Source organism: Pangasianodon hypophthalmus, chromosome 2, assembly GCF_027358585.1.
Source record: "Pangasianodon hypophthalmus isolate fPanHyp1 chromosome 2, fPanHyp1.pri, whole genome shotgun sequence".
NCBI lineage: Eukaryota > Metazoa > Chordata > Actinopteri > Siluriformes > Pangasiidae > Pangasianodon > Pangasianodon hypophthalmus.
The window spans coordinates 21,250,165-21,278,037 of record NC_069711.1 but is presented as its reverse complement, the minus strand read 5'-3'; the positions used below and the strand labels follow the sequence as shown (position 1 = coordinate 21,278,037).

Sequence of the window (27,873 nt, the reverse complement as noted above, 5' to 3'; positions counted from 1 at the left end):
ACATTTGCTTCATTCTTACAGAATTATTTGCTCGACAAACAGTAGTAGTACTCATTTCAGTCCTCACTGCTATAAATAAATATTCGTGACCTGCTCTGAATGGAATTGTTGGATAATTTTAAAAACCATTATGGCCTCAGATGTGTTAGATTTGAATGAACACAATAGCCTGACCCAATCTGACCTAGGACTGAGCTCAAAGCTTAACACAGTTGGTGATCATGCTCAGTAAATTGTTTTCGATGTCTTTGTAGCTAATATACACAGTGCTTGGGAGTGAAGCAGATTATAAGCTCATCTTTTGACTGTAAATATCCATCTTCCTGCTCTATCAGTGATGTCATATCCTGCCGAGGCTGTGGAGTTGGGCTACAGGAACCATGTGGAGGATATCCGCTCTTTTCTGGACTCGCGTCATGCTGATCATTACACTGTTTTCAATCTGTCCCAGAGGAACTACCGTGGAGCCAAGTTCTCCAACAGGGTGAGACGACTCATCTGCATGTACAGTGTCCAAGTCTTGAAGAAGTTTTTCTGTTCTGACTTATCTAAAAGAGGTGATGTAAAAGTCTCTGTGGAGCTAGGTAAACAAAGGCTGAGTAACGGAAGACTTTAGAAAGTATTTCCTTTTTTTGTATTTTTCTATGTTATCTCAATGAGTCATTCCTAACATGGGCCTGATTTCTTTAAAACCATAGTAGCTCAGTGAAATGAGGCAGCAAATAAGATGAGATGATATTGATATTGCGATCATCCAACAAGCTTTCCTTAGACTTTTCAGTACTTCTCCAATATGGATTAACACCACTGTTACTCAGGGAAGCAAGGCACTGATCTGAGGTTAAACTCTATTGCTGCAGAAGTCATCGTATTCCTTCTTGTTTTGCCTCCTCTCTAACAAACCCCACTTCCTCTGTTGAAGGGGTACATATGCCTCATACCTCATGCGTTTCACTTTAATGACAAACGGAAGTTAAGCAGCTTTATTCTCACTGAGGCTCCTGGGACAAGCAGACAAGCAGGGTTGAGTTTCCCAGAAGCGTCACAGTACAAAGATCATGATTGAATGGTAGAACGAGCATCACATTGAGCACTCAGTCTCCCCGTTAAGCTGATCTTCACTTTGTGATGCTTTTGGGAAACTCAGCCCAGATCATTTTTTGTTCGATGTTTCCAGGTAGACGAGTATGTTCAGTGGGCTGTTTATATATCAGTCATGAGTGTTTTTGCACTTCAGCGTTCCAATACCCAGAGAAAGAAAAACTCTACTTCCTATTGACTTTCACAAAAGAAAACGTTCTATCTAATAGGTTTGTTTAAACGTAACATACCTGAATTGGTTCATATATTCCTCAGTGGCGCACAGCACTACGCACGCTCACTGAGGACATGGTCCGGCTGTTGTTAGGAGCTACTTTTACTAGGCATATTAATTTGCTTGCTAATTTTCTTGGACAATCTTTCTAGAATCAGGATGTTGAACCATTGACAACTGAGCAAAAATACAATACACTTATATACAACACAATACAAGTATAGCACACAAACCGTTCCATAACTCTAATGCTAGAGCAATATGGAATCACCGCTCATGTTCAGTAAAAATCTGCATGCTAGTCAGACTCAAAAAACATTTTTAAAAGAGGCAGGACAACACCACAACTCATAGCCAAAGACTATGGCCTTATTGTTGGGGTGCAAATACAATTTTTCACAATGTTTGCTTCTTCAGAGTTGACTCTTTTTAGAGTAGTTAATTGGGCTTATGGTTAAGCATAATATGCGACTGGGCAAACACTTTGGAGCTTTACCTTGCTTCATGAACTTATGACCTTGTCCACCCCTGAATGGTGACAAACAATGACAAAGAAGCCTTACGTGAAGAATGTTTTAAATCACAGGTTTTCTAATGTATCTTTAAAATGACATAGGGCTGTATTCAGAGATGGCAACTTAAGTCGGTGACTTATGACCAAAAATTATGTCAATATTTATGTGGAGAAAATTCTATCTATTCAGAGATGGGTTAAGCACCTGCTTAAGTCAATTTCTGTATGTGCCATATTTAACAATATGGCTTCCACCCTCATTATTCAGAAGCTAAAATAGCATTTGATCCAGCATGTCCTGTTATCATTTTAGTTTTATTATTGTGCGCTGACAGTTACTCATGTGCACAACGTAATAAACCCACAAGATACTGATTCAAGGTCGTGAAATCATATGATGAGCTTGGGATGCAAGCTATTTTATAATAGTTTTGATTTCATACTGTGAATTGTTGAATTAATAAAATAACGCCAATTTTTTTGTTAGTTCGATGCACCCTCTGAAAAGAAAGCATGCCCGTGGTTTGAAGGATAACCAGTTCTCAAGAAGATTGTGTCTTCTCTATGCAGCAAAAAAAAAATTGCTGTGGACTTTCAAGGGACAAAGGGACTAATTAATTAATGCTGCCATGTTTATGAATCTAATATTGGCTTCAATAGACATTCTGTAGTTTTTTGAGTGTATTTGCAGCTCAAAAGATAAATTTCAGCACGAGTATTGTGTCTGAAGTCTGAATACCTATGTGCGCTATTTATAATAATTTTAACACTGTTAAACATTAAAAGCTACATCTTTAATTTATTAATTTATAGACTTTAAAGATGAAATCAATTAATGTGGCATGGTTAATGTAGCACGGTTTTGCTGATACTTTGTTAATAAGCCTAAATATTGTGTTACATATGATGCCTTGGGAAAATGTCTTCTATTATCCTGACATTCTTTCCATATCGCCCACCCTTTCCTATAAATATGCTCCTAATGAGTACACTATAAATAGATTTTTATCATCTCATGATGATTGTTATGATGGCTTTGTCAGTAGACTTTTAAATATTGTCATGCAGTGAGGTCTGAATAGGCTCTTTTCCTTGCACTGATTAAATGACGTGCACATTAACTACACACACACTCCCTCGGCACACATGACTCATTTGATTTGATTGCTTCAATAAAACAGTGTATTTATGCATAGACTTAACATGTTTCTCGTTTGCTCAGTGATGGTTACTTTAGGATTACAGTGTGACCTGTTATCTCATTCCACTCCGTTACTGAATTACTCCTCAAGCTTAACCTGCAGCATTTTCAGCTTCATATCATCATCTTTCCATTCTACTTTCCCTCCAACTGTCACTCAATTCTCTCTTCAGGTGTCTGAATGCAATTGGCCATCCAGACAAGCCCCGAGCCTTCACAACCTGTTTGCAGTGTGTAAGAATATGCACAACTGGCTCAAGCAGAACCCCAAGAATGTGTGTGTGATCACTTGCTCGGTAAGAGAAGAAATACACTGTCACATTAGATCAACATTTAGATTTGCATCACAGCTGTTCAGCTCAAAACTCTTTAAATTCTTCTGAATCTTATTTTAGAGTTTATGCCTTCTTAAATTAGGCTTTAGTTTATTCATGTGGTGTGTATTTATTCACTTTCATTTATTGATGGGATTTTGTGGATGATGGTGTTTATTCAGTCAGATTTCACTGTTTACATCGGCACAAACATCTGTTTCTAGAGGACAATAACAGAAATCATTCAAAGCAGCATGTTGTTTTATGGATATTACTGAAAATCTGATATTGTTGATATTACTGAATCTTTGTGTCACTCTTTGGCTGTCAGCAGCCAGTAAGTGCAAGCCAGAAGGCCAAAGCAAATGTAGTTGTTTAAGCATGGCAACCAATAAAAATAGAGAGGATGGGCTTTCCATGGTTTCAAGTTATTAAAATAGCACAAAGCTGCGTTCTTATAAATGAAGTGTGACTGTTAGACTTTAGCTTCTGCTGCTGTTATTGTAATCAATTTCATATGTAAATGTGTAAGCACTTGGGACAACTTCCGAATCAATCACAATCATTTATTTACCATATTATCCAGACCTACTTGTCATGAGGTAGACAGACAGAAGCAAGAGCAATTTTTTTGTTCTTAAACAGTGTAGCAGACAAACCAAAAGGCTAAGCAATACTCATGAACAAAATGTAAAAAAAAAAAACATGAGGCAGGATAATGGTCAGGCATAAACTAGTGAAGAATAAATCAAAAAACGTGAATCAACACAACACTAATCAAGACATACACATAACAAAGGCTTGGCTTCACCACAGACACAGTAATGTTGCACAAGACTTTAGTGATTATTGGAAACAGATGAGTTGCATTAGTAATCAGGTGACTTCCAGTGGGCATAGATGGAGGTCATGTAATGAGGTTATGGGCTGAGGATAATGAGAAATGTAGTCTGAAACTTATATTTCTATTTCTATTTATACAGACTTTCATGATAAGATATAATAGCACAACTGTGGAAAAATATTATACAACTGCAATATCCTAGGTTTTGAGAATGTAAAATATTTATTTCTTACAGAAACCTGTGTAAACCATATTTTCAATGCAGATTTGTCATAATAGTGTGTCTTTATGTGTCTCAGGATGGCAGGGGTCCCTCTGGTGTGCTGGTCTGTGCCATGTTCTGCTTCTGCCACCTTTTCGTTAACCCGGTACCTGCCATGCAACTGCTCAGCGCCAAGAGACCCGGATCAGGCCTGTGGCCCTCACACAGGAGGTAGAAATAGTTCAAAACCAGGAAACAGCAGTCAGAATACTTTTCGTGTTTTTGAATATTGAGTTGAATTAGAAAACAGAAATTTAACAGTAGTGTTGAATGCATGTTAGCATACAATAGCCCAAAACATAATTACCATTAAAATAAAAATGGCCAAGAAACTAATATAAATACCTGTAAATACCCGGAACTGTTCTTTATCACTACCTTTAGAAAATAAATATAAATGGAAACCTCTCCATGCCATCCCTATAGTTGGTATCATGACCATGGTGGCCCTCCCTGCCAGACCTTTCCTCTCTAATGTCAGATATTCTGTTCACTGGCTAAAATCTCCAACAGGGTTAATTAAGTTGTTTGCACGAAAGTCACATGGCTGCTTTACTTATATGCCATTAAATAACTGACAGTGTTTTTAGCCATTGACATTTTTTATTGCTAATACGTGATAATAATGCTAGCTTGCAAAATAATAAGCTAGCTAGCATTGTGATGAATGGGAGCACCACAGAAGTTTGTAGCACTGTAAAGTAAGCTGGCTAGCATTGCACATTGCTATTGTCAAGTAGTTGCTGTAGTAGTTCAATATAAAAGTAAATGTAAAAAATAAGCATTAAATCTTTTCCTATTTCAGAGACAGTCACTGACCAGTTCATGGATAGGGCCTTTGGTAGTTAAAGTCTATCTTGCATACATCACAGTTTTTCTTTTTCGGAAAAAATCAGAATTTTTGTACTTTTATTTGGAGTTGTAACATGTTCTGAATATTTTTAAAGGTTGTTGTTTTTTTTTTCTTGGCTAAATGGTATCTGAGAAGCCCGGCTAATAATTGCTGAATTGGACCATGATAAGTTCATATGTAACCCTTTTTGAATTTTTTTTGTTTACAAAAGTACTGAGAGTCTGTTTTTTGTGCTGTTTTGACCAATCTATATAATCAGAATCAGCACTCCAATATGAGTTATCCATTTAAAAATTACGTTTTTTAGGCGTACTTTAAGATACTTTGCTTTCTTTGCATCATTTACTAGTCCTGTTGACCTGACACTGAAATTGTTGCCAGACTGATATACCTTTGTGTGTTTTTGTGTGTGTTTGGTCAGGTACGTAGGCTACGTGTGTAGCATGGTTTCTGAGAAGCCCACATTGCCCCACTCCAAACCGCTGATAATCAAATCTGTCACGATGAATCCCATACCCTGCTTCAACAAACAGCGCAGTGGTTGTCGACCTTTTTGCGACGTCCTGATTGGCGAGACAAAGATCTTCTCCACAGCACAGGACTATGAGAGGATGAGGTACGCCAGACAACACACTGCCTCCATGCACAAGTTGTAGAGGCATCTTTAGTCTTATACATGCTATTAGAAATGTAATGATGCTGTGATTATGGGCATTAAATTATAATGTTCATAATTACATCTGGACTATCATACTTTACATACATATTCTTATGCCATTGACAAATTACGTCTTCTGATTCCCTTTCAAAATAGGTGTGTCCCTAGGACGTGGCATTTATATTGCTTAATTGCTTACTGCTAGTAAATTTGTTGAGACATTCTGATTTTCTTTTTTAATTATGTGATGTTCTGCTCATAATAATGTTTCTACTGTGTGATTCACATTTAATAGACACAACTGAGCTGTTTGTTAATAATTTAATAATTTATTACAGATATAGTATTGGTAGCTGTATTTAGTTAGTAGTTGATGAAGTTGTCAGTTTAAATAATATAATATAATATAATATAATATAATATAATATAATATAATATAATATAATATAATATAATATAATATAATATAATATAATATAATATAATATAATATAATATTAAAAGTATAGAGAGACTTGTAACACCTTTTAAGCTTTGCCTGAAATAAAAAATAACACTTTCACCTTTCCTCTGTGCTAAACGGGGTCCCAGCAGGCAATAAATACAAGTTATCCACCCACATTAGTGGAAATGCATTTATTTCTGATCACTGAAATAGAAACTGAGCTAAACCAGGAAACGTTTACTTTACATCCAAACAAAGTAAAAAGGCTCTGGTTAAACCACTAAATAATGTCTGTGGCTGCATTAAAATAAAACCTGTAATATTTAGAGTAGTCAGTATATTGAATAATATTCTCTGATGTTCTCTTCCATCCAGGGAGTACAGGGTGCACGAGGGAAAGGTGGTCTTCAACCTGGGAGTGAGTGTCCAAGGCGATGTCGTGATCTCAGCCTATCACATGCGCTCCCACGCACTACAAGCCAAGGTGAGAACAGGACATTAAAGAAGGATTGAGTTTTGTCCTGTGTTTTCAGATGGAAATACTGTACAAGAGAGACATTGTTAAGTTTGATTTTCATAGAAAGTTGATCATTACAATATGTTGGATTAAATGCTTGTTTTGTTGCAGGTGACCAACACACAGATATTCCAGATTCAGTTCCATACAGGCTTCATCGCCCCCGGCACAACAGTCTTAAAGTTTATGAAGTAAGCTTTAACAGTTCTCTATCTGATTTAACTGAAAATACACTAATGAAGCTAAAATGCTTCTCAATCAGTGCTTGTGTTTTGCATGTGTACACCAGGCACCATGTAATTTTCTTCATTTATAGTGGTGCTTGAAAGTTTGTGAACCCTTTTGAATTTTCTATATTTCTGCATAAATATGACCTAAAACATCATCAGATTTTCACCCAAGTCATAAAGTAGATAAAGAAAACCCAATTAAACAAATGAGACAAAAATATTATACTTGGTCATTTATTTATTGAGGAAAATGATTCAATATTACATATCTATAAGTGGCAAAAGTATGTGAACCTTTGCTTTCAGTATCTGGGGTGACCCCTTTGTGCAGCAATAACTGCAGTTAACATTTCGGGTAACTGTTGATCAATACTGCACATCGGCTTGAAGGAATTTTAGCCCATTCCTCAGTTCAGAACAGCTTCAACTCTGGGATATTGGTAGGTCTCTTCACATGACCTGCTTGCTTCAGGTCCTTCCACAACATTTCTATTGGATTAAGTTCAGGACTTTGACTTGGCCAAAACATTAACTTCTTTATATTATATTCTTCTTTAACCATTCTTTGGTAGAACAACTTGTGTGCTTTGGGTCGTTGTCTTGCTGCATGACCCACTTTCTCTTGAGATTCAGTTCACAGACAGATTTCCTGACTTTTTCCTTTAGAATTTGCTGGTATAATTCAGAATTCATTGTTTCATCAATGATGGCAAGCCATCCTGGACCAGATGCAGCAAAACAGGCCCAAACCATGATGCTACCACCACCATGTTTCACAGATGGAATAAGGTTCTTATGCTGGAATGCAGTGTTTTTCTTTCTCCAAACATAACTCTTCTCATTTAAACCAAAAGTTGGTCTCATCCATCCACAAAACATTTTTCGAATAGCCTTCTGGTTTGTCCACATGATCTTTGCTGCCCGTCTGCAGTTTGCTAATGTTCTTTTTGGAGAGCAGTGGCTTTCTCCTTGCAACCCTGCCATGCACACCATTGTTGTTTAGTGTTCTCCTGACTAATGAACATTAACATTAACCAATGTGAGAGAGGCCTTTAGTTGCTTAGAAGTTATCCTGGGTTCCTTTGTGACCTCGTGGACAAATACATGTCTTGCTCTTGGAGTGATCTTTGTTGGTTGACCACTCCTGGGAAGGGTAACAATGGCCTTGAATTTCCTCCATTTGTACACAATCTGTCTGACTGTCAATTGGCGGAGTCCAAACTCTTTAGAGATGGTTTTGTAACCTTTTCCAGCCTGATGAGTACTTCAAATTAACTGTTAAATCCTAGAGGTTCACATAATTTTGTGTGTTCAGGTCAGAGCTGGATGCGTGTGATTCTCCAGACAAGTATCCTCAGTTGTTCCAAGTGCTGCTGGAAATTGAGGTGGAGAACACAGAGAAGCAGAAAGATCTCACACCACCCTGGGAACAGTTCCCCACCAAAGACTTGAGTCCAAACGTGCTGTTTTCCTGCCACCAGGAGCACAAGGATGCTCTCGCTGTTGCAGGTGACATACAGTGACAAAATTGGAACTACATGGCTATAATATCCTGTACAATCATTAAAATATACTTACACTCACAAGCACAAGTCTGTCTCTAGCACAGTACTGAGCTGTTAAATGGTCCTCAAGCCCTAAAAATCTCTGGAGATAAAACCCCCAAACTTATAGCATTCTAGCTATTTCTGAATCATTCTGAATCATAATTATGTCTGAAATTTATCAGCTTATTGTGGGTATGTTGTTTAGATCCAGCGCAGGCCCATGGGGCCCAGGGGGGCTGTGTGGGCCCAAATGAGGAGAGCGAGCCCTCAGATGATGACATGCTCTCGCTATCTAGCCAGCAGAGCAGCGGCAGTGGAGACAAAGCCAAAGGGGCCAGTAAAGCCGAGGCTCAGTCCGCTGCTCCCCCTCCGCCTGCTGAGGACGTTGACCTCCTGGGCCTAGACGGAGGAGACATTCAGCCTCCTCCAACTTCCCCACAGCCTTCTACCACCACTAACACCACCACTGACCTGCTGGGAGATCTATTTGGAGCTCCAGGCTCTCAGATATCCAGTGGCCCCACTTCTGCCCAGTCTACTCCTAAAAGGACTGCCTCCTCCACCTCGCCTTGCCCCTCACCTAGACCTACAGACAGTAAGCACACTTTGTAAAGCTTTTTAAACTGTTAGGGTAGTCAACTGGATCATTGTAGTAAGTAAAAGGCAGGAGGAAAATAGATAATGTTGATTGAATCTACATCTTCTTTAGGGTATTCAAATGAATACTTTGGTTAATTTACATAATTTGGAAATAATTTGCACCGACATGTAATGGAGCAACCCAGACATGCTTGTGTCTGTAAACTCTGGTTATGTAATGTCACACAGACACTGGACCTCATTTAGGAGCCATTTAGTAAAATGGCCTATAAATTTTTGAAAGTCAAACCAAACTAAAAATTCCCACCAGTTTGCGTAATCCTGATTTTCTTAGTACTCATGTGAATATGTTGATAAATGTCAACCACTCTTACCAAATTTGTTCACAGCACAACTGATTTAGTTAGTGATACCCACGAAATCCCATAAAAGGCAAAGTTCAGAGAGAGCTGGAAACAACAAAATGACAATGACCTGATGTAGGGGCAGCCATTTTGGATAATCAGGATCTTTTGGTGATTATGTAGCTTTATAGTGAGTTTGATTTATGTCGCTTAGCATTATTAATCTTGTAGCTCCAGTACTAAAGAAGCAAACACTGAACACCAAAAATATTTTGGCTGGGTGACTACATTTGGGTTACACTGAAAACTATGTCACTTTGATTTATCAAAAATCTCACTCTGTAACATCATCCAGAATAGGATGTGGTTTCTGTTAGGCTGCCTCATTGTCTATTGTAAACTAAACTTAACTTATACCAGCAGGTTGTTCAGACTGCAACAACCAATGAACCCCAACACCCTGCTAAAAACTGAGTTTGAGGTTGATATGACACAGGTATAAGTTTCTGTTATTTTTTGCAGGTTTTGACCCGTTTGGGTCAGCTCCATCTACCGCAAAGCCTCAAGACTTTATGGGGGCCTTCCTGGGACCAGGTAATGTGGGGCAGCCAGAGCCCTTCCTGCATGCTGCACGCTCTCCATCTCCCACTATGCAGAACATGGGCTTGGGTAAGGCATGCGCCTATGCCAGTCTGTGCATAAGCAGTGTGTGTGTGTGTGTGTGTGTGTGTGTGTGTCAGGCACCTTGTTTCCACCACATGCTCACTGATTGTAGCTCAGTCTTGTGGCTGCATTGTACTGGTTTGGTGAACAGAGTAGAAGTGTTACTAGTCCTTGTGGCTGATTTTTTGGCTTGTCTTGGATGATGTTATAGGCAGTATGTGATTTCTTGAAGGTTATTATATGCACTCGAGACTAGCAATGAGTGAAGAATAAAGTATCTGTTATATGAATTGTTAAACAAAATGGTTTCTTACCATTAGTCTGGCATGATATAAAGAAAATTTAGTGTCCCAACTTCCAGGATTACAGTTAAACAATAAATCTACCCTGAAGAACTTGTATATTAAGCTCTATAATTAATGTGATATTCCGTGGCATCCAAGATTTATTTTGTAATAAAATTCTGAGTTGACTTTTTTAGTTTAAATTTCTTTTGATCAGCATGTTGGTATATGATATGTCACTTCATATTTTTACTGGTTACCGGTGTCCTGCATCACAATGCTGTTTGGCTAACTGATGATAATGGTGCCAGAACCTTTGTTTCATCTCTACCTAAACGGATCATTGCAGCAGCACTTTAGTCCTTTAGTCTGTCCAGTTTTATGTCCAAACTTTCTGTCCAGACTTTCTGAAAAGAAGTTCAATGGGTGGAGTTTTCCTTTAATAGAATTAATAGTCATTTTTAAAATATCTGCACATTTACTTAACAGTAATCATGTTAAACGCAAACCTATCTCAAAGCAAACTACTAGAAACCATTTATTTACCTCAGTATAAAAAGGCTGGAGCTAAATGAGATCTAACTTGTGCCAATCCCTGCCAGGCCGCAGCTCGCCCGTGCCCCCCACTACACCCACAGTAAACATCCAGCAGCAGAGCACTGTGGGAGGAGGATGGGACTGGAACAGAGCAGCTCCCCCTGGCAAGTGAAATTCAACACCACAAACACCAGAGCACGACATCTGCTGGAGACTTTATGAATTACACCTAGATATAAGCTTTTATCATTTTGAGTTGCATTAAAGTATAAGCTGGTAGATGTGATACCATTAACTAACTAGCAAACTAGCATACAAGTTAACTTGGATAATGGTTTTCATAACAACACATATGATGGTCATATTAGTGTTAGCTAGATTACTGGCCCTTTATTCAATTAGATGCATTCTAATTGCATTTATTCAGTTAAATTCAGAGCTAGCTGTGTTAGCAAATTTGGCCAGCCACTAGTCAGATATCTGCTGTTGGAGGAATAGCATTAGCGAAACTACTTAGCTGACTAATTTTAGGTACCTTAGCTAATGTTGCTAAATCATGCTGATATATTTTCAGACAATACTTTATATTTTCAGACAATAGACAATAAATTAGACCATTTATTCACTCATAGAATGAGTAACACATAACACATTTCACACACACATTATTGCTATAAATTGGGTAGTTTATTAAAAGTGTTTTTGCTCTTTAAGTTCGCACATTATCCTACTTTTGAGAGCGGCAAATTTTTTTGAATTTCACAAGAACATAGACAGGTTTTGACTCTAAATGTGGGTTTCTAGACAAATACCTTTCAATTCACTGAAAAGATCCACTAAAATGAACATTCCTTTTATGTTTTTATATATTTATGCACATTGAATGTTTTATTAAAATGATACTTAGTATTATTTGCCGCTTGTGTGAATGAAAGACGATTCAAACAAAGGTTTTATGAGTTTATAAGGTTTAATTTGACAACTCTTTGTGTTAGCAGGTGGTGGTTTCGGTGTAGGCAGTAAATCAGCTGGTACGAGTCCTACTAGCTCTGTACACAACACTCCTACTCACCAGGCCAAACCGAACACCCTGGACCCTTTCGCTGACCTCGGCAACCTGGGAACAAGTCTGGGAGGTAAAGTGGAATAAGATAAGTAACTATTAAAGTTAAGGGTATGACAACAACAGGTATGGAATGATAAGATTATTCTCTACCAGTATAAATGATCACATCGCAAAACATTCTACTTTTTTGTGTTTCAGTTGTAAATCAAACGCAAAGGCAACATTTAAACACTGTTTTGTTTAACTACTGAACTCCTTTCAATAATGGTATCAAGATACATAATGTTGCATTTGTATTGCCATCAACATTTTGACAACATTATTATTTTGTTCTGAATCTCTTCCTGTTCCAATTTTCCTACAGGTGGATCAGGATTCTCCAGTAAACCCACCACTCCAACTGGAACAGGAGGAGGATTTCCTCCCATGAGTTCCCCCCAGAGACCCACTGCCTCTCCCCAACACACCACAGCAGGCTGGCAGTCCAGCACGGCTTTCCCCTCATGGCAGCATGGAGGTGCGGGTCAGTGGCAGCCACAGGCCCAGGCCAAAGCCCCAGGACCATCCATGACACACAGCTCTCCTCAGAACAGGCCCAACTACAATGTCAGTTTCTCCGGCATGGGTGCAGCTGCGACAGGGGGAAAAGCACAACCCAACATGGGTCAGTGACACAAGATGTCCTTCGGGTGCTGATGTGCTTATATACCATGTGCCATTGACCTTTTTTCGAATATTAATGCATTTGATGTAGTACGTTATTGTTTATGGAGTATAGCTAATTCACTAGGACTTGTATGGCAGACAATTCACATAATCTATGAATAATAATAAATGGATAGAAAATATGCTGTTATTTAACAAAGAAAAATGGAAACGTTTATTTATTATTTAAGGAAGGAGTCTCCAGTGTCAGCGCTTTGTAACAGTCAGTAAATTTTCTGCCAAAGAGAGACCTTTCAGGACAGAGGACTTTGTGCTTTTCTGTTTTGTTTTGTTTTTGTAAGATGATAAGCTGCTTTTTCTGGCTTTAGGAGAGAGAAAAAAGAAAAAAATATTGTTCAGTAATTCATCTCCTGAAAATTATTCTGTGACTACAATGAATACTCTGAAATTGTGAGAGTGAGAAATTTTGTGAGTTAATGTACATAGTGTAACACAGCATTTCTGCTGTTTTCCTCAGGTACCAAACCGAAGGCTACTGATGCTAATTTTGATGACCTGCTGTCTGGCCAAGGCTTTACAGGCAGTAAGGAAAAGAAAGGCCCAAAGACTATAGCAGAGATGAGAAAAGAAGAGATGGCAAAAGAGATGGATCCAGAAAAACTGAAGGTGAAGAAGACTAATAGTGCCTTACTGTTGGGTACATGACAACAGGGAATAGTTGGCTTACATACAACCAAATTATCAATAGTGCCTGGCATTATACCATTACAAATCACAAAGTCCTGTAATCCTGTAATCCTCAAACCAATATTATGCCTATAAGTCTGTTTGGATCAGTATTTCTTGTTAACAATTTTATTTTAATCAAGGATTAGTCATAATTACTACCCAGACTGTAACTGCAGCCTTTAGCACATAAGCCCAGGTGTTTAATCAAACAGCTCCTGTTTTGTGTGTTTGCTGCAGATCCTGGACTGGATCGAGGGGAAGGAGCGTAACATCCGCGCTCTACTCTCCACCATGCACACAGTGCTGTGGGAGGGAGAGAGCCGCTGGAAACCTGTGGGCATGGCTGACCTCGTCACTCCTGAACAGGTGAAGAAGGTCTACCGCAAGGCTGTGCTAGTCGTCCACCCCGACAAGGTGAGACGGTCTTTATTTGTGGCCTAGGAGGGCTTTAAGAACAATGAACAAAAGTCAATATATAAAACATATGCTCTTTGGCCAAAAGTATATTGACACCTGACCATCACACCCATACGTGCTTGCTGAATGTCCCATTCCAGATTTATTCCTCATTTGCTGTTATAATAATCTCCACTCTTCTGGGAAGGCTTTCCACTAGATTTTGGAGTGTGGCTGTGGGGATTTGTGTTCATTCAGCCACAAGAGCATTACTGAGGTCAGGCACTGGTGTTGGGTGAAGGAGTCTGGGGTGCAGTCGGTGTTCCAGTTCATCCCAAACGTGTTCAGTGGGGTTGAAGTCAGGGCTCTGTGCAGAAGTCTCGAGTTCTTATACTTTGCAAACCATGTCTTCTGTCTCACTTTGTGCACAGGGGCATTGTCATGGTGGAACATGTTTGGGCCCCTTAGTTCCAGTGAAGGGAAATTGTAATTCTACAGCATAGAAAGACATTCTAGACAATTTTGTGCTTCCAACTTTGTGGCATCAATTTGAGAAAGAACCATATATGGGTGTGATGGTCAGGTGTACACATACTTTTGGCCACATAGTGTATTCATGTGCAATTAGTCATGCATATGTGATCAGGTTCTAACCTAAAATATCCTAGTAGTGGAATTCATGATGATCTCAAAAGCCCCGCTAAACACACAACAGTAAAATAATCAGTAATCAATAAACATCAATAATCCACAACCATGTTCTAGTGTGGGTTTAGCGGATGTTCCTTGTATACAGGTACCTTTTTGCTCCATGCTGTTCATGACTGAAAGTTTGATTTTGGTCTACAACATACAATCCCAGCTGTAGTTTTTATAACTCTTGGAGAGGTTGAGGAGCTGTAATTTTTGTGTTGATCTCAGGAAGATCTTCTTTCCTGCAACTTGTTATGAAGCTGGTGTTGATTTTTAAAATCATGATAGATTGAACTAAACAGTGCAATTTTGAAACTGTGATCTTTGGGCTCTTTGCTTACCTCAACTTTGTTACCTCAATTTTGTTAAAGTCTTGATTGTGCTTAATGTTTTTTTTTTTTATGTATTTTTATATCCATGTATTTGTATATGTATTTTATATTACCTAAATTGTGCAGGTCTACAATCATCTTTTTGTTTTCGCAAAAACCTCTGTGGTTTTTCCTATAGTGATAGCTGATAAAAGAATTTTACGTGTCCAACCCCGTTTATGCCGCGTTCAATGTAACTCAGAAGTCAAAACTCAAAATTACTTCATTTTCAACCTCTGTGCGTTTGAGCAACAAAGTAAGTAAAACATGGCTGTCTTTATGTTTGACTTTTGTTAGCAACAATCTAGCCAGCTGAAGTTAGTGATTAGTGATGTGTTTACTTCCACAAAACAGCAAACTTTGCAGTTAATGTTATAGAATTCACAAGCTAATTTGTCTGTATGTTGATTAATCTAAAGCAAATGCTTGTGCATACAGTATATATCATAACTCATTTAAAATTGAAGAAGTGCTGCTTTGTTTACTCCTGATGCTCTGAGCAGCCATGTTAATATGTCATCAAGAGCTATCACAAGAAGAAATTAAAAGTTGAGGGGGTATTTTCTTTGTTTTTATGTAATCAGAGGTCGAGTTATACGTTTTAATTAAGCACAGCATTGTACTCCAGGGAAACAAAACATGGTGCAGAAGTAAAGGCAGCATGAAAGTCCCTGGAGACTGAAAGAAATTTTCAAAAAAATAATGTTTTACAGAGATGACAACTTAATATTCAATAAATTTTGAGACATAGGTCTTTTTATGTGAGGAAATGCAAGTGGAAATATCATGTGCATTTTATACAATAATTTTTACCATAATTTCTGCCCAAACACACACACACACACACACACGCACACATATATAAAAAATGTATTTCTTTCCAGGCAACTGGACAGCCCTATGAACAATATGCCAAGATGATTTTTATGGAACTAAATGATGCATGGTCAGAGTTTGAAAGCCAAGGACAAAAAGCTCTTTACTGAGACTTCCTGCACCGAGCGACCGCAGAAAAACCCCACCCTGCTGCTGTTTTACAACACAATCGGTCAACCACTCCTCTTCAGAACAGCATGAGACGATGACCAGGTTCATCAGAACCCCCTTCGCTGTTCTCCTCCCTCTGCTACATCCTGCTCCGTACACTGCACACACTAGAGCATTCGTCTGCATAGTGTGACTGTGTGAGTGTCAGTCTGTAATCACTTACGTAACTGGTCTCTGATAAATCAGCTGATGAGCGAGGTACTTCGTGAGCTTAGAAATAGTCTTGTGTTCTCCACAAAGCTAGAACTCACATATCTTTCTTTCCATCAAACACAGTATTTCTTCCATTTTTTTTTTTTTGTAGTTCTTAGCTAGTTCAGCACCTAAATAACCGCACATTTAACTGATCTAAGTTGCATATAGTGGTGTGAGTGGTGTAGACCATGCGCAGGTCCGAGATGACACTAAAGTGTGCCCTTAATCATACGTAGCACCATGAGTTAAGAGCAAAAGTTGAAGGTAAGCATGAGGTAACACTGTCAGCATACTCTTCCGCACATCTAAACTGTGTGGAGTGACACGAGGCTTTTGAAATTCAAGTGCGGGGAAGAAAAGCACAGAAATAACGAAAGACTAGACAAGTCTTGTACATGCAGCTAGATATATTGATATATTTAACAGAATCTGTGAAAAGCAAATGACTAGGAGTTGAATTTTTCCACTGACTACTGACATATCTGTGTGTATGAAATGTGCTGCACTGTATTTTATGTTGTATTGTTTACAAAAGTAGTCTTAAGACAAATGGTTTATTCACAGCATAGAGAGTCTAAAACAACAAAACACAAGTAGCTACTAATAATATTCCTACTGAAATAACATTGTATTGTGGTGTGTGCTTAATTCATTGTGACAGGTGAGTACTAAAATCTTAACACTGGAAAAATTACAGTGTACATTTATTAAAATGATCATGAGTAATGGGATAGTAGTTAGGGTGCTTGAAGGAAAATCATTTTGACATTACAAAAACAATTATTGAAAATTTAATAGATTTTTTTTTTGGAATGAGAGTGAATTGAGAAATATTTTAAAAAATGACACTGTTTTATGGTGCCTTTCAATATTCACTGAATCATTTTAGTTTGTTCTAATTGACCTTATTAATGGATAAAAATAAATAATGTTTCAAATAGACAGATACATATACAATATATACAGAGGCATATGGTTCAATAAAAAAGGTTTAAATATTAGTCCATGACACCCATTTGATGTTTTGGTTTTATTCAAGTCTGCATGTTTTTTAAATTGAATAACACTGCTAGACTTCCAACATATTCTATGGAATAATATCAAATATCTAATTATGTCTCTTATAATTCATGATAATAATTATATAGTGATAGTAATGAACAAGGATTTTGTCACCTTTTTTGACCAGAGCCCAGATTTTTTTTTTTGAATGAACCAGGATTTTGTCACCACAGTTTTGTTGGCTTGACAAAATTTTCTGACTGAATCAAGATGTATATTTGGCCTGAATATGCACGTGTGTGTGTGTGTGTGTGTATGTTTGTATAAGTGTGCATTGATGTCTATAATTCTCCCAGTTTATTGACTCACTAGCTCTCTTGTGTTAGGGAATGTGAATGACAGAATCTGCATTGCTTCTTTTGCCATAGAGATCTTTCACTTTAATTTCACATATCATGTAAAGAAGACCTCAATATTGTCATCTTCACTGAACATCATCAAATCAACTTCTGCAATATTTGATAGCTTCAAATCATGTGTAGGCCTGTAAAGTGGTACACAGTCCAGATGTAATGACTCTTAGTGTTGGACAACCACAAAACTGATCTGCCCTTTCTCAATTGGTATATTTGCACTGGAATGGCACTATGATTTACAATAGGTATGTGCATTAACATACAGTACCTACATACCCATTGCTCATTATTTCTATGCCTATGTGAAAAACTGGGTCCTGCTGTTGACGTTTAGGGCTCTTCTGGATCTTTCAGTTGACTGCCTCTCCCTCTCTGCAAAAGACTTTCCTGAATGTCTTTTCAAAATACCAAGCACTGATTATTGGATGGACCCCTGCATCTGGAATCATACACTCCTCTTCCCTCACCTGTTGTGGACTGAATTATCTTCCTCCTTGAGGCTGTTTTGTTGTTCCTGAAGCTAATCTCTGTATACAGTAGTGAACGTGTGGTGTTACCAATAATACTGTACTATGTAAGAAGGTGGTTTGGATGCAGTTTTGTGTTTGCCTGTCTGCTGTATCACCATTACTGAAATGTGAACTTTATTTTATGTGTTCCCTCTCTTGGTTTCACCCGTAAAAAAAGTGAGCTGCACAAATAAATGGGCAAGAGAGTACGCGATCCATAAAATCATGTCTGGTTACTTTTTTTTTTTTTTTTAAATGTTGAATCAACAGTTAAGACCCTGTTTTTAAGGCTGGGGTCCAAAAGACGAAACAGAAGAGGATGATTCAGGATAATTCCAGAAAGAAAGACAGGGTTAAAAATCCAAAGAAACTAGCTGCTCAGACAAACACCAGACTAATGACCCACAACTTGTTGTGTGCTTGTTGGTATAACAGCCCAAAGAAACACAGGGTTGGAATGGACACATTAGAGAGGAGTAAAATGCAACAGGTCAGGCTAATTACCTACTATGACAACAGGGAAACAGGAAACACTCACAATACAGTATAAGAAAAGTGAAAAGCCAAAAAGAGACAGGTTACAAAGTGCCCAGAGTATGAAACATGATCAGAGACAGAATCAGGGGAGATGTGACATGAATAATTAAAAGCCTAATTTTAATTAATAATACTTTCTTGGACATCACAACATAATAAAACAGTTACTACACTACCCTTTGCTAAATTTCACTTCATTACACTACACATATTTAATTTGCTTCATAGCTTGTGTATGGTTTTTGCATGTATATTTATCTCATTTGTTGCTGCTTTGATGCTTTCATCCAAGGCAACTACAGTTGAGACAAGATACAGCTGAGCATTTGAGGATTAAGGGTCTGGCTGAAGGATCCAGCAGTGGCAGCTTGGTGGTTCCAGGATTTAAATTCAAATTCAAAACCTTCCATTCAGTATCCCAATGCCTTAAACACTGAGCTACCACTGCTTGGAGCCATGACACTACCTGGTGTTGTTTTGGAACAATAAATGACTTAATCTACCAGGAAAAACTTGGCCTACTGGAAAGGTGTATGAAATACTGCAGACACCACAGTCACCAGAGTGAAGACCCTGAGGACGTCCCACAAGTCTTGAGGTCCCATTTGGGACATGGCCTTCTGAAAATGATCCCAGTTTATTACTCGTCTTCAGTAACAATATTAAAAACAAAATGACTGAGAATGAAATGATTGTTTGTGTATCTTTAATTGATTAAAACAGTTCTATTCTATTTTATTTGTATAGTGTTGTTAACAATAGACTTAATGACTAATCCAGAGACAACAGTGGCAAGGGAATGAGGAAGAAACCTGCATTAATTGAAAAGTAAATCATTTAAGGGTGTTAGTGTTATGCGAAAGCTTGAGGAAATCCTGCTGTGTGGTACAGCTAGAAAATGTGATTTCAGTTATTTCACACAAGATGGCAGCAACAAGTGACTTTGTGTGTTTGGGTATGGGAACCAAAACTCATAAGAAAGTATAGTAGAATATATTTTCTCTCAAACTATGATATTTAGCTCTGCTATAATAAATGTAGCCATTGTGCTTTTTCAGAAAGTTTGGAAGAGAGTAGCTTAGTCTAATTTCACACCCATGTACTAGAACAGATTTTTTCAAAGGAAGGACGCAATTTTTATGTTGTATTAAACTGCTACTTCCTTCTTGTTTTCGGAAATGATGTGAAATTATCTGTAAGAACCTTGCTTGCAGGTTTAACATCAGTGTTTACAGGTGAATATATTGCGTGTGTGTGTGTGTGGTTAGAGGGATGGATGTGCTGATTCAAATCCACCAAAATAGACACAAAAAAGTCTAAATTATCTATACATTTCCAAGTAATTTTTATAGCCACATTAGATATTATGCGATAATATTTATGCGTGCCCTACAGTACTAGGGTTTCCCACACACACACTTTGTGAGCTGTCTTCTTATACTGACATCTTATTATCCACACATCACATGTGGTTCTCATTATCTGCTTTTCAGACACTGCTGAGGCACAGTCCCTAAATGCTCTCTATCTCTATAAGAGCGCCTACAATATGCGTGTGTGTGTGTGTGTGTGTGTGTGTGGGGTGTGAGTCATTCAGTGGTCATCCATCCCGAAAGTACCCTAAGTGAGGCCTGTTGATATAATGTGATTAAACATCTTAAGGCTTGCACTCATGCCGCTGGACAGCTTCTGCCTTGGGTATATTTAAAAAAGCCGAATTTTATCTCCATTTATAAATTACACGATTCCAGTGACAATAATTTATTGTTTTAATTTTAATTTGAGAGTTTACATCTGTATTGGGTGGATTCAACTGTTACTATTTACATTATATTGTATGTACTTTATAAAAACTCATTTTTGGCTAGTGTTGATTCATTTTCTATACCAGCAGCTCTGATGGTAGTTCTAATATGTTATCATTTCTATAGTAACAGCTAATTCATAGGGACTTGTATGGTGGATGTTCCACATTTACATTTATTTCCTATGCTTTAATTATAAATTAAGGTAGCGGTAACTCGGTGGTTAAGGTTTTGTGCTCGTGATTGGATAGTTGGAAATTGTCTGGACCCTTGAGCAAGGCGCTCAGCCCTCAACTTTTTACTTTAGGTGCAGTCAGTTTATTAACATACTTTTTTCAGCCCTGGTTCCAGTGCAGACACACAAGCACATTAACACTAGCTAAAGCTTAGTTAGTTTAGCTTGTTGGTATCTTGGTATAGCTGATATGCATTCTGCAGTAGGCCATGTTCTGTGAGGCACTTTGAAGTCCACAGATTGTTGAAAATCTAAGAGGTGCAATTTAGGTTGAAGATTTAGCTGTTTTTGTGCTGTGTGTTATGTCATTATTGATAGTTTTTTCCAGACGGAACTGCCAAGCTTCACTTGTGTCCATTGACTTAGCATAGTGGTGTAGTGGTGAGGAACCTGATGGCTCAGTTCTACAAAATATTCCTGGCAAATATGTTTCTAGAGTACAGGAAATGAAGCATGACGTGAAGGTCACTGATCTGTTTGTTCTGTCTGCAACCGTAGGGGGTTGAGCTGAGGAGAAGCCACACACAGGACAGGACCAGCCCTATAAGTGTTTTCATTAGGTTAGATGGGAGTAAAACGGATCTTTTGGCAGGTGAGGGAGGTTGGTTGGACCTTTTCAGGAACCGTGACAGTAAAAGAAGATTTGAAGCAGTAAGGGACAGTACACAAGGTCAGGAATTGATTGAAAGTGTCCGGCTGATGAGCAGAGAATTTGAATGTTGTGAGGTTGGTGGAGTTTCAGGAAAGTGGTGACAGGGACATTTATGAATCCTTTGGGATGACCAGTTAAAGGTTGTATATAGTTTTCCACATGAAAACATCTGCATCTTCCTTGCGGTTCCCTATTACAAGCTGAAGATGACTGGTTTTTATGCATCGTTTTTATGCATGTTTTATGAAAGTTTATGCTTGCTCCTGTTATGTGCTTGGTAATTAATAGTTTTAAAGAATTTTAATCAGTTTGTGAACTTTTTTGTTTCAGATGAATGTATTATACTTTATATTTTTACAAATATTTTTGTACCCTTTTTTTGTTTTTTTGTACCCTTACTTTCAGTCAATGTACTTTGCTGTACAATTGTGTTATGAATATTATTTATATTCATTTTTAATATTCAACTAATTTTTACTGTTTTCTACAAAGTTCACTTACTTGTCAAGTCAAGTCAGGTCAAGTCAAGTGGAGTTTATTGTCATTTCAGCCATATACAAGTACACAGTGAAATGAAACAACATTTCTCCAGGACCAAGGTGCCACATAAGACAACATAGAACAACACAACTACGGGGACTACATAAATTACATAAATTAAACGTAAAGTGCATGAGTGCAAACATGTGCAGACAGCACAAGACAGAACAGACAGTACATAACTACGACGCCGACCAGTACACAGTCCTGTTGAAAGTGATAAAGTGACAGTAGTGCAAATATTACAGCTGAGGTAGTGTAAACAGTGTAAACATAGTAGTAGCAGCAATAATAAGACATGTGCAAAACATGTGCAGTGCATGTGCATAGAGGATGTTCCGTTGTGTGTATATGTACTGTATGTATGTATGTATGTATGCGTGAGTTCCTTTGGACCAGTTCAGTTGTGTGTGTGTGTATATATGTGTGTGTGTGTATATGTATGTGTGTGTATTCCTTCAGTCCAGTTCTAGGTATTTAGGAGTCTGATGGCATGAGGGAAGAAACTGTTGCACAGTCTGGTTGTGAGGGCCCGAATGCTTCGGTACCGTTTACCAGACGGCAGGAGTGTGAAGAGTGTGTGTGAGGGGTGTGTGGGATCATCCACAATGCTGGTGGCTTTGCGGATGCAGCGTGAGGTGTAAATGTCTGTGATGGAGGGAAGAGAGACCCCGATGATCTTCTCAGCTGTCCTCTCTATCCGCTGCAGGGTCTTGCGATCTGAAACAGTGCAATTCCCAAACCAGGCAGTGATGCAGCTGCTCAGGATGCTCTCGATAGTCCCTCTGTAGAACATGGTGAGGATGGAGGGTGGAAGATGTTCTTTCCTCAGCCTTCGCAGAAAGTACAGGCGCTGCTGGGCTTTCTTTGTTATGGAACTGGTGTTGAGCGACCAGGTGAGGTTCTCCGCCAGGTGAAGCCTATATATTCCGCCAGGTGTAGCCTATATATTAAGGTTGTGTCTGCAACCTTAATATATAGGCTACAGATGGGTGCCAAATTAAAGGAAAACCTGGTGGCTCTGTTATGTTGTGTGGGACATTTATTTATTTTGCTGGCATCGTTTGGCTCCAATTTTCTGCTTAGAGGGAAGCATCACTGCAAATCAGTACAGAGATCTTCTGACTGATCACCTTTAACCTATGATGAAACATTTCTTTCTTCATCAGAGTGGTATCTTCCAGGACGACCCTGCCTCCCCATCTACAGTGCACGAGGGCTCCCTGTATGATTTGATAAAGATGAAAATTATGTAAATCATATGCTTTGTGCTTCACACTCACCAGATCTCAACCCAATTGATGTGCTCATTCTCCCAGTACAGTAGAATCTGTGTCAAGAGCACCAAAGCTCTTCTGGCGATTCATATCAGCCCAAAAACTTATGAAGATACATTGGTTTTCCTTGCATATAAATTACATATACTTGAATATGTATACATTATTGATTGCAATATACATAATACATACATTAAATGTTATTTTGTATTATTCTTTTCTTGCAAATCACTCTGAACCATTTTAAATATGCTGTAAAATATACAGTAAACATACTGTATTATTATTATTATTATTATTATTATTATTATTATTATTGTTGTTGTTGTATTTACATGTGCTTATATTACAAACCATTTGATTCATAAAAATGTCTCTGCACTCTTTAAACATTATATTATGGTTTATATTATGATTATCCAGACAGCAGAAATTGTCATAACACATTTCATTGCACATAATAAGCATCCCTGTTTTAAAACAGTTAAACAAAAAAACAAAGAAGGTGTTTTTTTTTATTTATATTCACTAGTCAGTATTAGTTCTATTAATGTTGCAAGAATTTATATATATGTATATATATATATATATATATATATATATATATATATATATATATATATATATAATGTATTATATTATATATTATAAATATTACAATATTAATGTGGAATGTGTGTGTGTGTGTGAGTTTTATCTGGATGGTCTCTCACATCAGTCTACTTTGTGGATGAAACTTTACAAGGCCATAGATGAGTCAGATTTGAAATCTTTTTGCAAGAAAAAAGATTTGTGAACTGCATCATGGTTTGCACAAAGAGAGTGTTGATTTCAATCCAGTAGAGCACAGAGGAGGACACATGGCTCTTTTATATGTGTGTGTATATATATATATATATATATATATATATATATATATATATATATATATATATATATATATATATATGTATGTGCAGTCTTTTTCCAGTCTTCAGCCCATGATAGCATGAGATTCTTGTTCTTGGCTGACAGGAGTGGAACTTAATGTGGGCTCGAGGTTTGAGGTGTTGTGCATGCTGAGATGCTTTTCTGCTTATATGAGTTACTATAGACTTCCTGTCAGCTTAGTCCAGTCTGGTCATTCTCCTCTAAATCTTCTCATCAGCAAGGTGTTTCAGCCTGCACACAGGATGTTTTTTTTTTTTCGCACCATGTGAAAATTCCAGGAGATCAGCAGTGTCTGAAATGCTCAAACCAGCCCATCTGAAACGCTCAACCACGCCATAGTTAAAGTCACAGAGATCACACTTTTTCCCCATTCTGATGTTTGATGTGAACATGAACTGCATGATTTTATGCATTGTGCTGCTGCTACATGATTGGCTGATTGGATAACTGCATACATATATATACATACACACACACACATAGATAGATATATAGATAGATAGGTAGATAGATAGATAGATGTTTACAAGTAATGCTTCAAGGTCCCTTGTGCTCCATGTCAGAATTTTGAACATGATTCAGACATAATTCAAGTTCTGTTGGAAAAAAGTCTTCTATTTTACAAAAATAATGAACAAAGGCAGTTTTGTGCTGAGAGTTGCAGGGCACAACCACACGCACTACAGACAATTTGGAAATGCTAATCAGCCTGTCTTTGGACTGGGAGAGGAAACAAGAGTACCCGGAGGAAACCCCTGAAGCACGGTGAGAACGTGAACTCAGTTTGAATGCCAGAGGTGCGAGGCCACAGTGCTAACCCCTAAGCCAGCTTGCCTCCTATATGATTTATAAGAAAACACAGTCATATTTGTCCCAGACTAATAAAGGAAACAACATGTGAATAATAGATTATTTATTAGAGTTATATACAGTTCAGTCTATTTATGTATTCAGTAAATCATCATAGTTAGTGTTGAATTTAAATAGCTGTTACATTATATGGCCAAAAGTATGTGGACACCTGACCACCATAACCAGATGTGCTTGTTGAACATCCCTGTCCAAAACCATGGGAATTAATATGGAGATGGTCCCCCCCTTTGCTGTTATAATAACCTCCACTCTTCTGGGAAAGCTTTCCACTAGATTTTGGAGCATGACTGTGGGATTTGCCCAATAAGCACCAAGAGCGTTAACGAGCTCAGGCATTGATGTTGGGTGAGGAGGCCTGGCGTGAAGTCAGCGTTCCACTTCATCCCAGAGGTGTTCAGTGGGGTTGAGTCAGCGCTCTACGCAGGCCACTCGAGTTCTTCCACACCAACCTTGGCAAACCATGTCTTCATGGACCTCACTTTGTGCACGGCAGCATTATCGAATGCCATAAATGTAAATGAAAATGTAAATTATCACGATGGAACAAGTTTGGGCCAATAGTTCCTGTAAAGGGAAATCTTAAAGTTAAAGCATATAAAAACAGCCAAGACAACTGTGTGGCAACAGTTTGGTAAAGACACACATATGGGTGTGATGGTCAGGTGTGCACATATGTTTTGGCTTTATAGTGTAAGATGTATGGAAAATATCTCTCCTGCGTTTGCCACTAGAGCATGGACAGTTTTGGCCCCTTGGCTCATAGCTGTATTTCAGAATAACATCTCAATAAATTTATGCTAAACTTTTGTGTATGAGGAACAAAAATTTGTGTGGGAATAATTACCCAGGAGGTGGTTCACACCATCAACCTAGATGCTGGGTCACATCGATTTTTTAGATTGTATCATCCTCTCAGTTTTACTGACATTAATAGAGAGATTGTTATCTTGTATCTCTCTTGCTCAATCTCTCTGTTCTATCAACCAAGTGTGAGTGAGACATGTTCTGAGACAGTCTCTCAATTTTAAAATCTATCTTTAAAATTCTAACCTTTATTTGTTCATCTTCAGCAACCACGTATTCCTGGGCAAAGTGGTGGAGGAACTGCAGTCTAGCCTGGGAACACTGAGTGTGAGGTAGGAATACTCCCTGGACGGGAAGCCAGTTTGTTGCAAGGCAGCATGCATACACATTCACACACTCATTCACAGCTAGGGGCACAGCCAATCCAGCTACTGGCTTCTTTGAGGTGGGAGGAAGAGCAGATGAAAAACAATTGTGTTGTAACATGCTAATGTCATATATGTGCTCTTTTTAGGTCAGTTTTCACAGCAAACTGATTTTAGTATTAAAACAGCACTTGTGCATTTACATCAGTTTGACCCAGTGTTCATTGAAAATGGACTGACGAAGCCTAGCTGGAGATTATACTGTATACCAAGCTACAAATACTAATCCTGCACATTTCATGGAGCTTCTTTGCGGAAAAAAGCCACCTGTTAATGTCATCCAGGCAGGCTAAAGATAGGTCTCTTTAAACCCACTCTTACTGTTAAAATGCAGCTGCCACAGTGAAAAACAATTATAGCAGAATGTATAATGTATAAATATATTGATAGTAGTTTATAGGCCTTGTAACTGCTTTTCCAACTCTGATATGTGATCTGCCCTGAACAGGTGTTGGCAACAGTGTTTGAAGGTTTCTAAAAATGTTCTGACTTAGATCTGTGAATTCTGTACAGTGAATTTATAGATTAGTATCTAGAGGGCAGGTCTTAGGTGGAGCATGGCATGTTGCAATAAGTTTCAATTCTGTCCTGTTGTGACACTTATTCTTTATCTTTTACATGTAACTTTTAGATGGAAGTTCCTTCATCCACCTTATCTAAAAGGTTTACAAAAGAATGTTATTGTATTTTTTTTTTTTTTTGGCAAAACACTGGTTTCAAAATTATTTGCACCCCCACAATGAATACCCAGTGAAGACTCTTCTGGTGAGAATAAAAGCTCTGAATTTCTTCCTGTAATGTTTAATGTTCCTGGAGACACTTGAAAAAGCATGGCATTTCAAACTTGTCTAAACCATCCACCACCACCCCTCTTCAGAGGATAACAAGAACTTTACTAGCAATATCATGTAACATTTTTATGGACTATTAAAGCCACTCTAAAGAAAAGGAGAAAACAACAACAACTAAAAAAAAAACATTTATGACCAAGACTTACATACTGCAGCATCCTGGCAGAGGCAACCAGGTCCTGGTCTAAAATAGCGTGTTACTTGGAATATCTTGGAATATTATACTTGACATTAAAATAATCCCGTCAACACACTGCTGGCACATAATGCTAACCAGCGCTATGGCAAATTCTGTGGAATTTCATAAGGAAGTTGCCAACAAAGATTATTGTTCCTGTTTTCAGGAAGTTAGATCAGTGACTGAATGACTGTATTTGTAAAAATATTTCCTACACGCAATTAGAGAGACACACAGCCATACCCATCCATCCACACGCACACACACACACACAAACACACACACGCACACACACACACACACACACTATCCTGTAATTACTGGAATTCAATATGTGGTAGTGTTACCACATCAGGAACATTGGCTTTTGGCCATCCACATGTAGACACACTCTGTCTCTCTTTCAAGCACACACACACACACACACACACACACACACTGTAAGGATTGTAATGACTGGAATTCAATATCTGGTACTGTTACCATGTCAAGAACTATGAGAACTATGACATATTGCCAAAACCAGATACCCTCTATCTCTTTTTCAA

At 38.1% G+C, this 27,873-nt stretch overlaps 1 protein-coding gene across 4 annotated transcripts in view; it reads left to right on the top strand.

Annotated features, from left to right (window-relative positions):
- The window catches only part of dnajc6 (DnaJ (Hsp40) homolog, subfamily C, member 6), a 37,949-nt gene extending 18,252 nt beyond the window's left edge, over window positions 1-19,697 (top strand). Inside the window, exons 4-18 of one of the 4 annotated variants that reach the window (XM_034314869.2) lie at window positions 336-484; window positions 3,204-3,326; window positions 4,488-4,621; window positions 5,725-5,919; window positions 6,782-6,890; window positions 7,035-7,114; window positions 8,469-8,662; window positions 8,906-9,295; window positions 10,167-10,238; window positions 11,194-11,292; window positions 12,127-12,264; window positions 12,559-12,858; window positions 13,378-13,526; window positions 13,827-14,003; window positions 15,934-19,697. In XM_034314869.2, the coding sequence (XP_034170760.2) occupies window positions 336-484; window positions 3,204-3,326; window positions 4,488-4,621; window positions 5,725-5,919; window positions 6,782-6,890; window positions 7,035-7,114; window positions 8,469-8,662; window positions 8,906-9,295; window positions 10,167-10,238; window positions 11,194-11,292; window positions 12,127-12,264; window positions 12,559-12,858; window positions 13,378-13,526; window positions 13,827-14,003; window positions 15,934-16,035 (2,411 nt within the window). In that variant the 3' untranslated portion in view covers window positions 16,036-19,697. Of the gene's footprint in view, window positions 1-335; window positions 485-3,203; window positions 3,327-4,487; window positions 4,622-5,724; window positions 5,920-6,781; window positions 6,891-7,034; window positions 7,115-8,468; window positions 8,663-8,905; window positions 9,296-10,166; window positions 10,314-11,193; window positions 11,293-12,123; window positions 12,265-12,558; window positions 12,859-13,377; window positions 13,527-13,826; window positions 14,004-15,933 lie in introns of all 4 variants that reach the window. The other 3 variants (XM_026930474.3, XM_026930465.3, XM_026930457.3) reach the window with 3 other exon arrangements.
- The last annotated feature ends 8,176 nt before the right edge of the window (window positions 19,698-27,873 follow it).